The 13684-nt window shown below is 43.8% G+C and overlaps 1 protein-coding gene across 1 annotated transcript in view; it reads right to left on the bottom strand.

Annotated features, from left to right (window-relative positions):
- The window catches only part of dacha (dachshund a), a 128924-nt gene extending 116219 nt beyond the window's left edge, over window positions 1-12705 (bottom strand). Inside the window, 1 exon segment of the mRNA XM_014195978.3 lies at window positions 12045-12705. Coding sequence (XP_014051453.1) covers window positions 12045-12526 — 482 coding nt within the window. The 5' untranslated portion in view covers window positions 12527-12705.
- Between the last annotated feature and the right edge of the window lie 979 nt (window positions 12706-13684).

The following is a 13684-nucleotide window of genomic DNA, read 5'->3' as shown; positions in this document are numbered from 1 at the left end:
AAGTCTGACATATTTATTAACTAAATGTTCAACTACATCAACTCACTCATTAACAGCTATTGAAGGATAGCAGTGGGGAAATGATGGCTACGGTGCCGTCTCAGCAGTTTTCAATGAAGACAAGACTCCTGTCTCGAAAGTGGACAGGGCCCACCTGCTTGAATGACACACACACACACTTTCCCACATACACACACACACATTTGAAATGCTTTATTTGAATCCATCAATTAAATTACATTAAGAAGGATTCAAACATTTCAAAGGTCTTGGATACAAGGACAGTTAAGGATGCAAAAAAAGCACCTTCTCTACATAGCTAGGCTGCCCATAACAGCAGAACGAGAGCAGTACTCAGACAGTTGCTTTGCTCTAGTCTTAGGCAGGCCGGCACACACACAAATGTGTACACACAGAGACACACAGAGCACACACACACACACACACACACACACACACACACACACACACACCACACCGTCGATCCTGCTTCTTTAACTAGGTACAAATGCTTGAGATAGTGAGATCCGCTACTCTGGGCCCCCGGTTGTCCCATCCCTGACACGGGCTGCCTCTGATTGGGGAAGAGGTTGATTGACGGGTTCTTTGGCCCCTCTTGCCCCAGAATGACATAAAGCACAGGCGGGGCCGGAGCGGGACAGGATAGCCCTCCATGGATGGGTCTGATTTACGGTCCGGTGAAAAGCCAGAGCAGCCGGAGTGATCTTTCAATAAAACATCAAAAACCTGACCCTGCCATTACCCACAAGGCCCTGCTGCAGCAGGGAGAGTGTCACAGGACATCTGTCATGAGCCTCGGCTGTCGTTATGGAAAAGAAGCATCTTCTTCACATACTATTGTATTTCACTGTCTTCTCTTAAAGAACTGGGCTGGTAAACATCAATGTAAGGGAATATGAACCTGTAACTCCCTGGTCTTTACTGTTATGCTCTGAAATAATTATTTACACCACAGAATACCATCAATTTGTATTATTCTTTAGGAATTATCTTATATATTTGTTGGAACACAGGGTTCAAAAAACAATAACTGAGGTGGATATCCAACAAAATTCGACAGCTGGATTATTTGAGGATTTCTCTCTTTGATACATTAACACAACCAGAAGAAAGACTGTGGAACATATACATTCATACTTCCACAAACACACGGGTAAAATAGAGGACAGCGAGGCACGAAGCAACATTGGATATTACGACACAGTGCACAGAGAGACACAGGAATACACTCGACACCGTAACCCTTGACCTCACACACACATAGACAAACACACACCTCCTATTTGATATGTTATCCAAGGCAGACATGACGCTGAAGGAGATTATTGTAATCGTGCCTTCAAAGGAAAGCAATAAAGCGTTCTGCATTCTCTCCCCCCTGTTTCCCTAATTCACTTCATTTCATTTTAACTACCTGGAACAATTTGGTGAGACATTACCCTGTAATGAAACCTCACTGGGCCTGATTGTTTTCATAAATGGGTGCCCTCCTCCCCAACCTTACCCACCCCAGCCAACACACACACACACACACACACAGACAGACACAGACACGCTCACACACACACACACACACACACTGACCTCTCCAAGCCCTCTCCAAAGAAAGGCTTTCAGTGAGATAAAAGCGTGTAGCTGATCAGGTTACATTGTGGGGATATCTTCACTGAGAGGCCTAGTTCTATTCAGGCTACCGCCCACCTCCGAGGGGGAGGGGGGACTGCTGTTTAGACTGCAGAACAGGGGCAGGTGTGGAACTGTGTGATGACGTGAAGCTACCTCGCAATACATTAGTGAAATGGCACCCATATTCTCTCAACATTGAGGTGGAAGGTAAGAGAATCCTACTGATACTGCATCTGCAATTGAGTATCGTTTGTGAAAGCGTCGTATTGTGTGTGTGTGTGTGTGTGTGTGTGTGTGTGTGTGTGTGTGTGTGTGTGTGTGTGTGTGTGTGTGTGTGTGTGTGTGTGTGTGTGTTTATTTGCATGTGTGTGTGAGAGAGAGAGAGCGTGTTTAGAGTATACACAGACTTCCCACAGTTAGAACCTCCTTGGCTGGTATTATCGGGGAGTGGCGTGGGAGTGCTGTGAAGACTCTATCGGATTGGCTGCAGTCCCATCCCAACACTCATCTTCTCCGGGGCTATTAAAGACAAGGAAGTCACAACAGCAAATAAACATCTAAATAACCTGCTTCATTAGTGGTTCCGATTTAGAGCGTTACTAACATTTCTCCTGCATGGTTTCAATCACGCAGAGGCCCCTGTTTCTCCTCTCATTAAAAAGACCTTCCTTCATTCTGCAGGGAATCACACAGCGGCACAGAAACAAACATGGAGAACACAAGGAGTCCGGACGAACTTCCATCAAGCGTTCTCATTCCCTGTCCTTGTGAGGTGGTCGGGTAGCAGCGGGGGGGGGGGGGGTTCCAGTCATTATGCTGTACACGGAAAAGATGAGCGCTGGAAGGATTTGATACAGAGATCTTAACCAGATCGTGAAGGGTACAGTACAGAAGCAGCATGGAGACATGCAGCAGAGACAGATTACTCCTGACTAAACCAGAAAGACACACGCTTCCTCTCAGCTCCACTCTGATCTGACTGAAGCCATTTAAAAACTGCCTCTGTCAAGAAGAGACAAAAGAGAGAGAGGCAAGGTCACCTACCCAGCGCAATAGAAAGGGAGAGGGGGGGGGGGGGGGTTGTATCTAAATCAACAGCCTGCACCAATACATTCCTGGTCGGTAATTAAAAGCAGGCTGGGCTCCGGCCCACGTTATCAACTCGTCAAGTTCACTGCTCATCTAGAATAACAGATCCACATCTGCAGTCATTACAGCGCAGGAGATAAATCAATCCTCCAGCCTTCTGCTTTAAAGGCTTCTCCTCAGGCCGGCCCCATTGCCTTTTAAAAGAGTGCCGCCCGATATATTTATTTCCCACAGACACCCGACAGTCTATTTACTGTAGGCAAATGGAAACTCGCACACTACCTTGTAATGGCCCCCACCAAAGAGGAGGGAGAAAAAGAGCGCGTTGTGAGGTGGTTCTGGGGGAAGACGGATGGGTCTCAGTAAAAAGGCGGCGTAACAGCCTTCCTTTAAGCCGCCCATATAGACCCCTAAACACTCCTTTAAATAAAATAGGGATGGATAAAAAAAACCACATTGGACCAGGCTCAGTGTTGCCTTTGCAGGAGTTATGGAGGAGGCGGCTGCTTAATAGAAGAGCCTCTTGTTTGGGTGGGAGGTGGGGAGCGTCAGGGAGTTCAGTAGTGCAGTAGGTTCACCTTACAGAGGAAAGATAAGATCTCTCCCTGCAATCACTCCAGTAGCTGAAAGCCCTTAGTCACATTTCGGTCACTACACAGACAATAGCGGACACTGGCCACAAAGACCACGCCACATAACAAACGGAGGTGTCTCCCTCCTTCCAAGGCATTAATGCTGTCATTAGCGGGAAAACACTGAGGCAAGTTTTGGTTACATTTCAGGATGTTTAAAGACGTGTGTTTAGGAGAAGGGTATCCGCCTCATAAGTTCAATTCCAAGATGTGGTTGGTGTTGCGGCTGGTGTTGTGGTTGAAGTGCTTTGAAACAGGCTTCCGGATGGATCAAGCCATGTGTTTTCACCGGGCCAGTTGGGCCCGGCCCAGGCAGGGCACTCTCGGTGAATAATTGGACCCAGGCTTCTCTGGGTAGATGGGGGATAAATCCCTCAAGGATCCCGCAAGAACATGAAAACTGGCAATGATGTCATCACATACCCAGAGCCCCTCTTGATCTAACCCGAACCAAAAGAGGCACACAGAGCACGTCTTTCACTCCTCCGCCCTGCCTCCATCCCTCTCTACCGCCCTCTTTCATTCTTACCTTCTGTCCTTTCGATATTCTAGCCCCTGACACTACTTTCTCCCCACATGTGTGATTTGGGTGACCAGCAGGATCAGGAAATGTTCACGTATCGGGTTTTCCGGACCACTTTTGTCCACTGTCAATCAGAGCAACAAATCGGGCTTTCCATTTCCTCATGCTTCCATATTGGTATGTTTAGTAGATGCATACAGTGCTATGCACACACACACATACATGAGATTACTTACTTCCTCTCTGAAGGTCACAGGTCAACATCAAACACAACACATCACACGTGCTCTTACAGAGCAAGATGACGAAGAGGACGCAACACCTAGCAATAATCAAGATGAAAAAGGGACGGGGTCACCGTGGCATTTACGATTCACAATTCAGTCATCGGATCTAAATTCTGCCGCTGATTGAAAACGTATCGTGGTCCTCTCCATGGGTTCCCATGGCCAGACTGACAGTGTTTCTGTGGGAGGGGGTGTGGGGGCTGCTGCTCTTCAGGTGACCCCGTCAATAGAGACGTGGAGCCCTGCAGTACAGGAGGTAGGACCCTGGGTTATTGTCTCCAGATGTCAGATGTTCATGAGACAAATGTAAACACAGATCCGCAGAGGGAGGGAGGCACAGGGCTTTTGCGTTTTGTTCGATGATCTGTTTTTTTTATATATAAATATATATATATGGAACTCAGAGCGAGAGCTTTGGGGCTCTGTTGCTGTCCTGAGTCTGCATGGCTACCATTATTATTGTAGCTTCCTCGCATCCAGAGTCAGCTGCTTAGGGGCCACCAGCTGCTAAGCACGGAGGGGAAAAAGAGCACACACCGCTAAACACATCATCAAATATTCATCTGTGTAATTGGGACGCTAGTTCGCATTTCTTCAACTGCATTGAGTTGCAGCAGCAGAGCACCGCACCGCACGCCACTGTCTGTCTGCGCCCACACCAGCACGTCCAACAGCTCGGTGTCAAAGGAAATAATCTGAGCAGGAACGCAATTAATCAAAACTGCAAAAAAAAAAAAAATATGATTAAAGATTAAGGGTCTTAAGTATCAAGCTCGTAAAATGTCTTACAAAACTCCACTAATGAGCCCACGACTCCAAGCACACAATAGAGAGAGAGAGAGAGGGGGATAGGAAAACACCAGCTTTTCCCGGTACAAACTACTGTGCCGATTTTAACGTCACATTCAATTTTCTGCTCCCTGCTTCTCCCATATCCCCATCCAAAAACAACCATTTAAAACATCACTCCTAATTAGATGATTAGTGCTTGGAAGGGCAGGAGATGAGTCATTTGCATAATTCAATCATAAAAGTTAGAGATACATATTTCTATGTTCGTTTGTACAATTATCTCGGCTGTCCTGGGGCTGTGATATTAAAGTGATTAAACAATACTCCTGCACGGAGCCTAGTGTCCTCCATTAAAGCACTGCTAGAGGCAAACCCAAAATTAATTTTAGGAGACAATCAATTTTATTCTACATGACTGTAATAAATATAGCCCGGCTGCAGATGTGTCATTAAGCCCAGGAAGGAGATCTGCCCAAAGTCAAAATGACACCAGCGGGCTCAGGGTTTTTCTTTCTGGTCTCCTACATTAGGTAGAGAAGGTGGATGTCTTTTCTCCCCGCAGCCAGAGACTTGACAGGCCTCCTCCATCTGTCACATTTATCCCCCCCCACCCCCACCACACCACCCCTCCAACATACACCACACACAACATACACCACACACACGTGAAAACACAGCGACATACAAACACATGCACATATAAACAGACAGGCACAGACATATCTCTCACATCAAGTCCTCACAAATGCTGACGCTCTCAGCTCTCCACCTCTCCACTGCCAGCAGGCCCAGGCCAATTCAACTGCACATTCACCTTCTATTTATTGCGTGGGAAAAACCACAAAGAACATTTTACAATTTAAAAAAAAGACATATTATTATGAAACTCGTGTACTATACAGTAGCAGAAAAAAAAAGATTATTAGTGACAGCTCATGATTATGAGACTTTACTACTTCTGAAGCAACGCGCCAATAAAAGTGCACGAGGTCCATGTGTGGAAACCGTAGTAACACTTTTCCATCCTAATTGACCTCATGTGTCTTTGCCTTGCCTCTAATTCATTGGTTACGCATAGGACTAGTTATTAAAGGGCTGTGGCTTGGAACAGGGGCGCGCCAACATTCATGAGATATCGCATGGCCACAGGTTGCTTTAAAAGACCTCGGAAGCGTTCTCTCAGACACACCACGCACACACTCAGACACGCACGCTCTCTCTCTCTCTCTCTCTTTCTCTTTCTCTCGGCAAGCTAACCCCAGTCATAAAACTATCTAAGTATTTCAACCATTGCTTTTACAATGGAGTGCCATAAATCTCACATGGGGAAAGGTCGGGATGTTCTAATGTTCACAGAAAAGTTTTTTTGAAAGGACATGGGGGGGGGGGGGGGGAGTCTGACTAAATGATTGTCTCAATTAACCCAATAATAATGATCATATTTCTTTAATTCTTTTAATTAACTAAAAAAAAAGAATACCCAGAGAGTTGAAGCATTTCTTCAAAGACACAACTAATATCTTAAACTGAATAATTGAACTATTACTATTACTGTAGCTACATTAGTCAAGTAGGGGCCTACCAGGAAGCCCTGCAGCCAAACCATTATACAGTGAATACTTTTGACCTATTATCTAGACTAATGTGAGTGTCCTGCGTAACTGTGCAGCAACAGTGGGCTCAGTAGGCCCAGTACAGCCCAGGTCTCCTGTGTGTGAAAGTGGAGCCACCGCAGCCTGCACCGGGCAGCTGTCTGGCTGTCGGAAATAAAACACTCACACACTCAGAGCCCACAGTCAGGCATCAAAACACCGACACACACACACCGACACACACACACACACACACACACACACACACACATACATACACACACATACACACACACAACACACACATACACACACTCATACACATTAACATACATACATACACACTCACACACACACACACACACACACACACTCATACACACACGTACAAATACACACAGAAACCAAAAACATGAACACACAAAGACACATGCATGCACGATCAGGAGAGAGACATGAACAGGGGGCCATGCTTAAATGCCATCTAAACAGAAAAACAAAAAGGACTCCTTCACTATTTCATGAGGCTGGTCTCTCCAGAGCGCAGAGCTTTGACAGCGCTCGGTGGCCACTCTTCACATCAAGCGGGGTTAATTTATTATTTAAAGTAGAAAAGGCCAGTGGGAGCAGATATGTAATAAAATCAAGCTAAAAAAGAAGCCCGTGTATAATTTATGGCTGACATTAAGGAGCGGCGGTGATTCTAGAGTGACAATCTTACTGCTGATTGAGGAGATTAGAGGAGACGGGGGTGTCTTGGGTGGCGCGGTCGACCGGGGGGTACCGCTGCCCAAGGCTAAGCTACAGGCAGGGGAACTGTCCATATGGACCAGTGAGACTGGCCAACACACACTGACAACCGCACCTCTACACACACACACACACACACACACACACACACACACACACACACACACACACACACACACACACACACACACACACACACACACACACACACACACACACCTTAGGCTGATGGCGAAAATGAACCTGGAGTACACACAAGTTATTGTACTTCTACATGTAGTTTAGGACACTGTGGGGCTCAGGCTACAGAACAAAAAAAAAAGAATGTATTGATTCATAACACAGACACCAGCAAAGGAAAAGACAGTGATTTGGCCAACTTATGCCTACTCGTCCACTATTATTACAATTAAGAATAGAGCTGACCAAGAAATTCAGACCATCACATTTAACCACACAGATTACCATCATGCAGAAAATCAAATCTGTTAAAAAATATTAGGAAACCTTAAGTGATGTTAAAATGTGCAGCCGGGATGTGTGGTGTTTAAATTGCATTAGTTTGTCTTGTTATGCGATGTAAGATCCTGACCTCCGGGCATCCCGGGGAATTAAAGCAATACTTTCTAGATTAATGACTTAAAATAAGGAAAGAAGAAGCTCATTCCGTTTGGCATTCTAGAAACTGATAAGCTTATCATTAATTATGATTCAAGTGAACTTTTCATTGATTTCTAACCAAAATGTATGATTAGGGGTGATGGGTTGATGCCTCACTGAGCCTCGAGGAGCCTGTTTCATCTCGTTTAGAAGAGTAATGTTTAAAAGAACTCTGCTCTCTCCCCTCAGCAGCTATCTCCTGTCCCTCACAGTCATCTGCATTCGGTTAACAAAAAATTGTAAATGGCTAATCCAATACACCTTAAGAGAGAGAAGAAACAGAGAGTGGAAAAAACAGCGCAGATGTTCATCTCTAATGTAATTTCCATTCAATTTCCTAAGTGCATTCCCCAAGTGCAAACTAGTTTAGCGTTATGTTTAGCTTGCAAATTATTTTTAATAAATAATGAACGCAATGAAAACCCGGAGATCAATTGCAGCTGAGATATCATAAAAGGAGCCCTCTAAGTGCTGCCTTTGCTGATTTGAACATTTTTCCCGTTTTCAAATTGCCCGTGTCAGTGCTAAAGGTTCTGTCGAGAAGTTTTGATGACTATCCTAATATCTCCCGATGACTCTATATCCCCTATTCCCGTTCACAGGCTTCCTGCGTCCACGGGCCGGGTAATACAAGGATATGCACACGTTTTCTTTCCCTCCCTTTCCCCTCACTTCCACAAATAAAAGGAGGCGGGATAGGCCTGTTTGCACACATTAGTTACAACCATCTGGTGGTGGGACGGTGGATGATGTTTAAATCTGACTATAAAAACAGCGTTCCGATGAGCGCGCCCAGGCAGGTTAGCTGTAAAGCACCAAGGCCGGGGTGCAAATTCAATTCTCTTGCAGCCTATTGCTGAGGCAATTTCATTACCAGTCAGTGGCTGCAATCTTAGTGAAGTGAGCGGTAGGGCTACATAGCCAACACTATAAACGTCCACACCACAGTGTATTATTAACCAGTTAACTTGCAATCCAAAAATAATAAAATAATGCAATTGAATAGGCTAACATTTAAATATATCTCTCTGTCTTCCACTGTCTCTCTCTCGTGGGTAGATGTGAGTGCGACAGATTGATTTAGCTCAAAGTCGAACCTAATAATAGATCCAGAGGATTGTATGGGGAGGGGGGGGCTAAAAGGTTAATTACCGAATCTTGCCCAAACTGACCATCTGGAAATACTAACATCTTCCCGCCTCCCCCTCTCCCACCATCCCTCTGCCTCTCCCCATCTCTTAGTGATCGCTCTGCAAAATATCATCAATATTCCTCACCAAACATAACCCCGACAGAGATGATCTCCAATTGAAAGTGAGTGTGCGTGTGCGTGTGCGTGTGCGTGTGTGTGTGTGTGTGTGTGTGTGTGTGTGTGTGTGTGTGTGTGTAGCCTAGCTCGTGTTGAGGACATATTTTACACATTGTTTTATCCTCTCCATGCGCTCCATACAATAATCTTAAAGTCCTTTCCTGACAACTGGATGTTTCAGTGAAAAGTAGGCCTATATCAGGTATGGGTAAGACCGACGTTTTAAAATCATACATTTCACTTTTTAAAGTATGTCAAATAAAGTAGACAAATAGCCTCTTGCAAATACTGATTTTAGTACACTTGGATGCAGTCAAAGTGAGAGACTGCCTCTGAAAACCTTGAAATGTCTTATAATTCTCTGCAATTTTTTTTTTTAAATAGAGAAGTCAATAGCCTGCCCTATAGGCTTCCTCCTACTGGACAATTGTCGACTTTATCTGTAATCAATACGGCTCCCATCAAAATATGTCAGACTTGGCTTAACTGACAAGTCTCACCCGATTGACACATGACCCGCAAATGCGTCAGAAATGGAAGCATATTTGATTTCACTGTCATGGTCAAGATGCCATATAACGATTTGTTGAGAAATTGCGAAATAGTAAACAAGGCAAAAAGTAAATTTAGACGAATAATTAATTAAGAGAAAATTCAATCACATGGTTGGAAAATAATACTTGTTATAAGGTATTTTTGCTGAGATTTTCCAAGTGAATAACTTCAGTGTGTGCTGTGACAGCGGGACACACAATATGAAAACTTTTCTACAAATGTATTAGTCTTTTGCTTTATTATTAATAGCCTATATTATTATTATTCTACCGATATTTCATTCCAATCAGTTGTGCCTTGTCTTACAGCAACCCTGACGCGCATAGGAGGGTCCAGCTTCTTATCAAGATAACTTTTTGTCATGTTTATTTTCACACGTGAAAACCCTGTCTTTGTATTGAATTGTCAGCCTCCTCTTTTGTCGTGCATAATCAACTTGCCCTATTGTCGCTGTAGCCGGGGGAGCTGCGCTGGAGAGAAAAAAAGTTGCAATTATGTTCAACTAGACAATGAAGCAAAAAAAAACCCTGAGGTTCGAGAATGCTAAAGGTCTTAGGGAAAGAGGGAACTGGTCCCTTTTTTTGTTTGTTATTTTCCTCCACTGACATTGTATGCGAACACTAATGCATCTGTCATGATAACAAGCTAAGAATAACATCTAGACATCAAACCGAGCAGAGAATCTATCCGAGGTGATTCATTCAGATCTGTCCCATTGATTTATTAAACACACAAGCAACATCTGCAGCCGCAGCCAGCACGGTGCGCGGGTTGAAGATCAATTGGAGGGGAAAGGGAGAGGAGAGATGCCTAAAAAAAAACATTTTTTTTTTGTTGTTGCGTGGTTTGTCCTGCTTTAACTGACACAGAAATATGGATTTATTATTCAGTGACAGAAATAAAAGATAAAAACCGTGCGTCACCATGCTGCAAGTCAATATTCATGCACGAGTGGATTATAAAGCGACCAAATGACAAGTGTAGCGAGCCCCATTAGGTGAAATCCACATATTAAACATCTCTCATCATCCTTACTTGTATTTCTATTTTCTCACTGGTAGTGGGCCTAATGGAGAGACACAAATGCCCGTTTAATTTATAGTCATTTAGCAACGGAGAAGCGGACACAAATGTTTGGCTGCTTATGGCAATGATATGTAAAGTATTCATATAAACTCACAGTCAGTTAGATTTGAGGGTTTGAACTGAAGGACCTGGATTTCAGATACGACAACCTTCCCTCTACTGCTCTTGAAAGACGCTGGAATTGCACAGCCTGTCCTTACAGTTATCAAGAATAGTGAGACTTTCTTTAACACACTATAAGAGTCCAACTCTACTTACCGAAAGTCCCAATAAATCTTCTAAATGCACAGTCATGCAGTAGGCCTAATGTTGCCATGTTCGTGTACAAATTCATCTTTATAGGAAAAGTATGTTGCAGCACACTGAAGGTGACAAAAGTAGGCTACACCTGTTTGACAACAGAATATTCTTTATGGGACAGTGAAAGGAACATATTCCTAATGTAGGCTAAAAACTTTGCCAATTATTCTTATTCTGAAAAATCATGTTGAGTTCTACAGAATTAGAAGAGGTGTTATGGAATTAAAAGTTATTTTCCTCTTTGCAAAATAATGTGGAAAATATATGATCGAGTGTTTTGCATAAATTATTAATGAATGAGCTGCTGCTATGGGGGTTAAACGTGTTTGCTTTTAGGTGGATGGCTGATAGGTGTGTGTGGGGGAGGTAGAAGTTATGAACAACAAGTACTTTGCTCATACTTTTCTGTCTATAAAATGGTTAAGGAACAATTGTAGCCTATACTTATATAGATAGATAGTTCAGTGTGTGTGTGTGTGTGTGTGTGTGTGTGTGTGTGTGTGTGTGTGTGTGTGTGTGTGTGTGTGTGTGTGTGTGTGTGTGTGTGTGTGTGTGTGTGTTGAGAGAGAGAGAGAGAGAGAGAGAGAGAGAGAGAGAGAGAGAGAGAGTGAAGTGGTACAGAAGTTGTCAATGACTGAACTAACTTTGCACAATAATTTGATGTTTAGTAATAATATAGCATCCTAACTATCATTTTTCTCATGAATGTATTATTTATTTATTTCAGCGCAGGTAACAATCAAATGTTTATGCTCTGCTTTCGGGGTATTGGAGTGAAATGGGTAATTGTGAAATGAAGTGACCGAAACACATGCAACTAACCTGGCGTTGGTGCAGTCGTTGTAGAGCGCTTCGAAGTCCTTGCGGGTGATGAGTTTGCAGCGATTCACCCCAGGCTGAATAGCCCCAAGCCCCCGCAGAATCCGGACCTGCTCAACCGTGCACACGACGGGGCATATATCCAGCCGCTTCAGCTTGGTGTAGACGGTGTGCAGACCCCCGACCAGATGTTTCAGGAAGAGGTCGAAGACCTGCGGCAGGCAGATGAGTTCTTGACCGTCCACGTTGAACGAGGCTACCTTGACCCCGTGCACCTCAACCATTTTGCACTCGTTATTGCCGCTTGTGCCGTTTCCATTTCCTCCTCCACCGCCTCCTCCGCTGCTGATGAAAGAGTTGATCAAGCTGCTTGTCAGTCTCGGGGACTCGGCTGGGCTTGTATACAGCGGATCGGAGCGGAATAAACTGCCAGACCCCGGATTAGATGTTGGGGAAAGCACCGGCGGAGTTGCTGACACGGCCATAGTTTCTTAAGTTTCTTATTTTCCTCACTCTCTGTCTCACCCTTTACGTTTTGTTTCTACTTCTCGCTCACTCTTTTCTCTCGCTGTTTCACATGCACTCACGCTCCCGTCGGATAGTCGGCAATGGGCAACTAACTACCTATCTCACAAGTGCGGTGGCTAGAATGAGAACCATCTGATTCACTGTTTCAATTAGCCAGCCCACTGAGAACTCGAGTGGCAGCTCCAACCACCAACGAGGAGCACACCAGCTTACGCGCGAGCATCCTATTGGTCCTTTGAGTATGATTGGCAGGTCTCCTAGTTAGAGGGTCTGGTTTCTGTTGACAGCCACCCCGTTACTCGAGAATAACTTCTTACTGACTTTTGGGGTTCATTCTATACAGTTAAGACCTGAATTCAAGTGTTTTACTCTTATGGGTACACATAAGACAACATGTTAAGTTTGATAGGCAAACGTTATTGTCATGAATTACATTGCCACTGTACTATAATAATGTCCTACATGTAGATCTATTGTAAATAATACAATATGATTATTAGGATTAATATTAGGATTAACTTTAGAGTCATAGTGATTACGATTATTGTAATACAAGTAAATGCTATTGTTATTGTAGGCTAGCCCTTCTACAGTAATGCCCATACCAAGGCCAACACCACCAGGTCTGAACCTTAATGGAATATAGGAGGTAGAATGTTTGGGATTGCCTACTGGTTGTAGACAGAGCCATATATTTACACGTGGCTCTGGTTGAAGACCTATTCTGGTTACTCCCAATTACTGCAGAGTTAGTTAGTAGTTACATTGGTGTTATTATCATTGACATTTATGGGCACACAATTCCCATGGATGCTTGCTTCCTCAATCAAGGATAGGAGGACATATGTGCACCTGCTTATCTGTTCAACAAAAAGCAACAGGAAAAAAAAAACAAGGTGTGGATAATACTTGATTGCAAAAAAAAGTTGAAAAGGTAACAAATCTGTGGTACAAAACTCCAAATACATGAACTCCCATGCAGAGAAATGAACAAGTTGATACATTTACATGTTTATGTTTGTAATGAATTTGATACAATCGATGACATCTTTGGTCATTTATTTGCTTTCAAACAACTTGCCCACATATCAATAACCTATAATAATAACCTAGAA

The sequence above is a fragment of the Salmo salar genome, chromosome 04, assembly GCF_965601325.2.
Source record: "Salmo salar chromosome 04, fSalSal1, whole genome shotgun sequence".
Taxonomy (NCBI): Eukaryota; Metazoa; Chordata; class Actinopteri; order Salmoniformes; family Salmonidae; genus Salmo; species Salmo salar.
The sequence above is the reverse complement of the archived record's forward strand: the minus strand, read 5'-3'. Positions and strand labels throughout refer to the sequence as shown.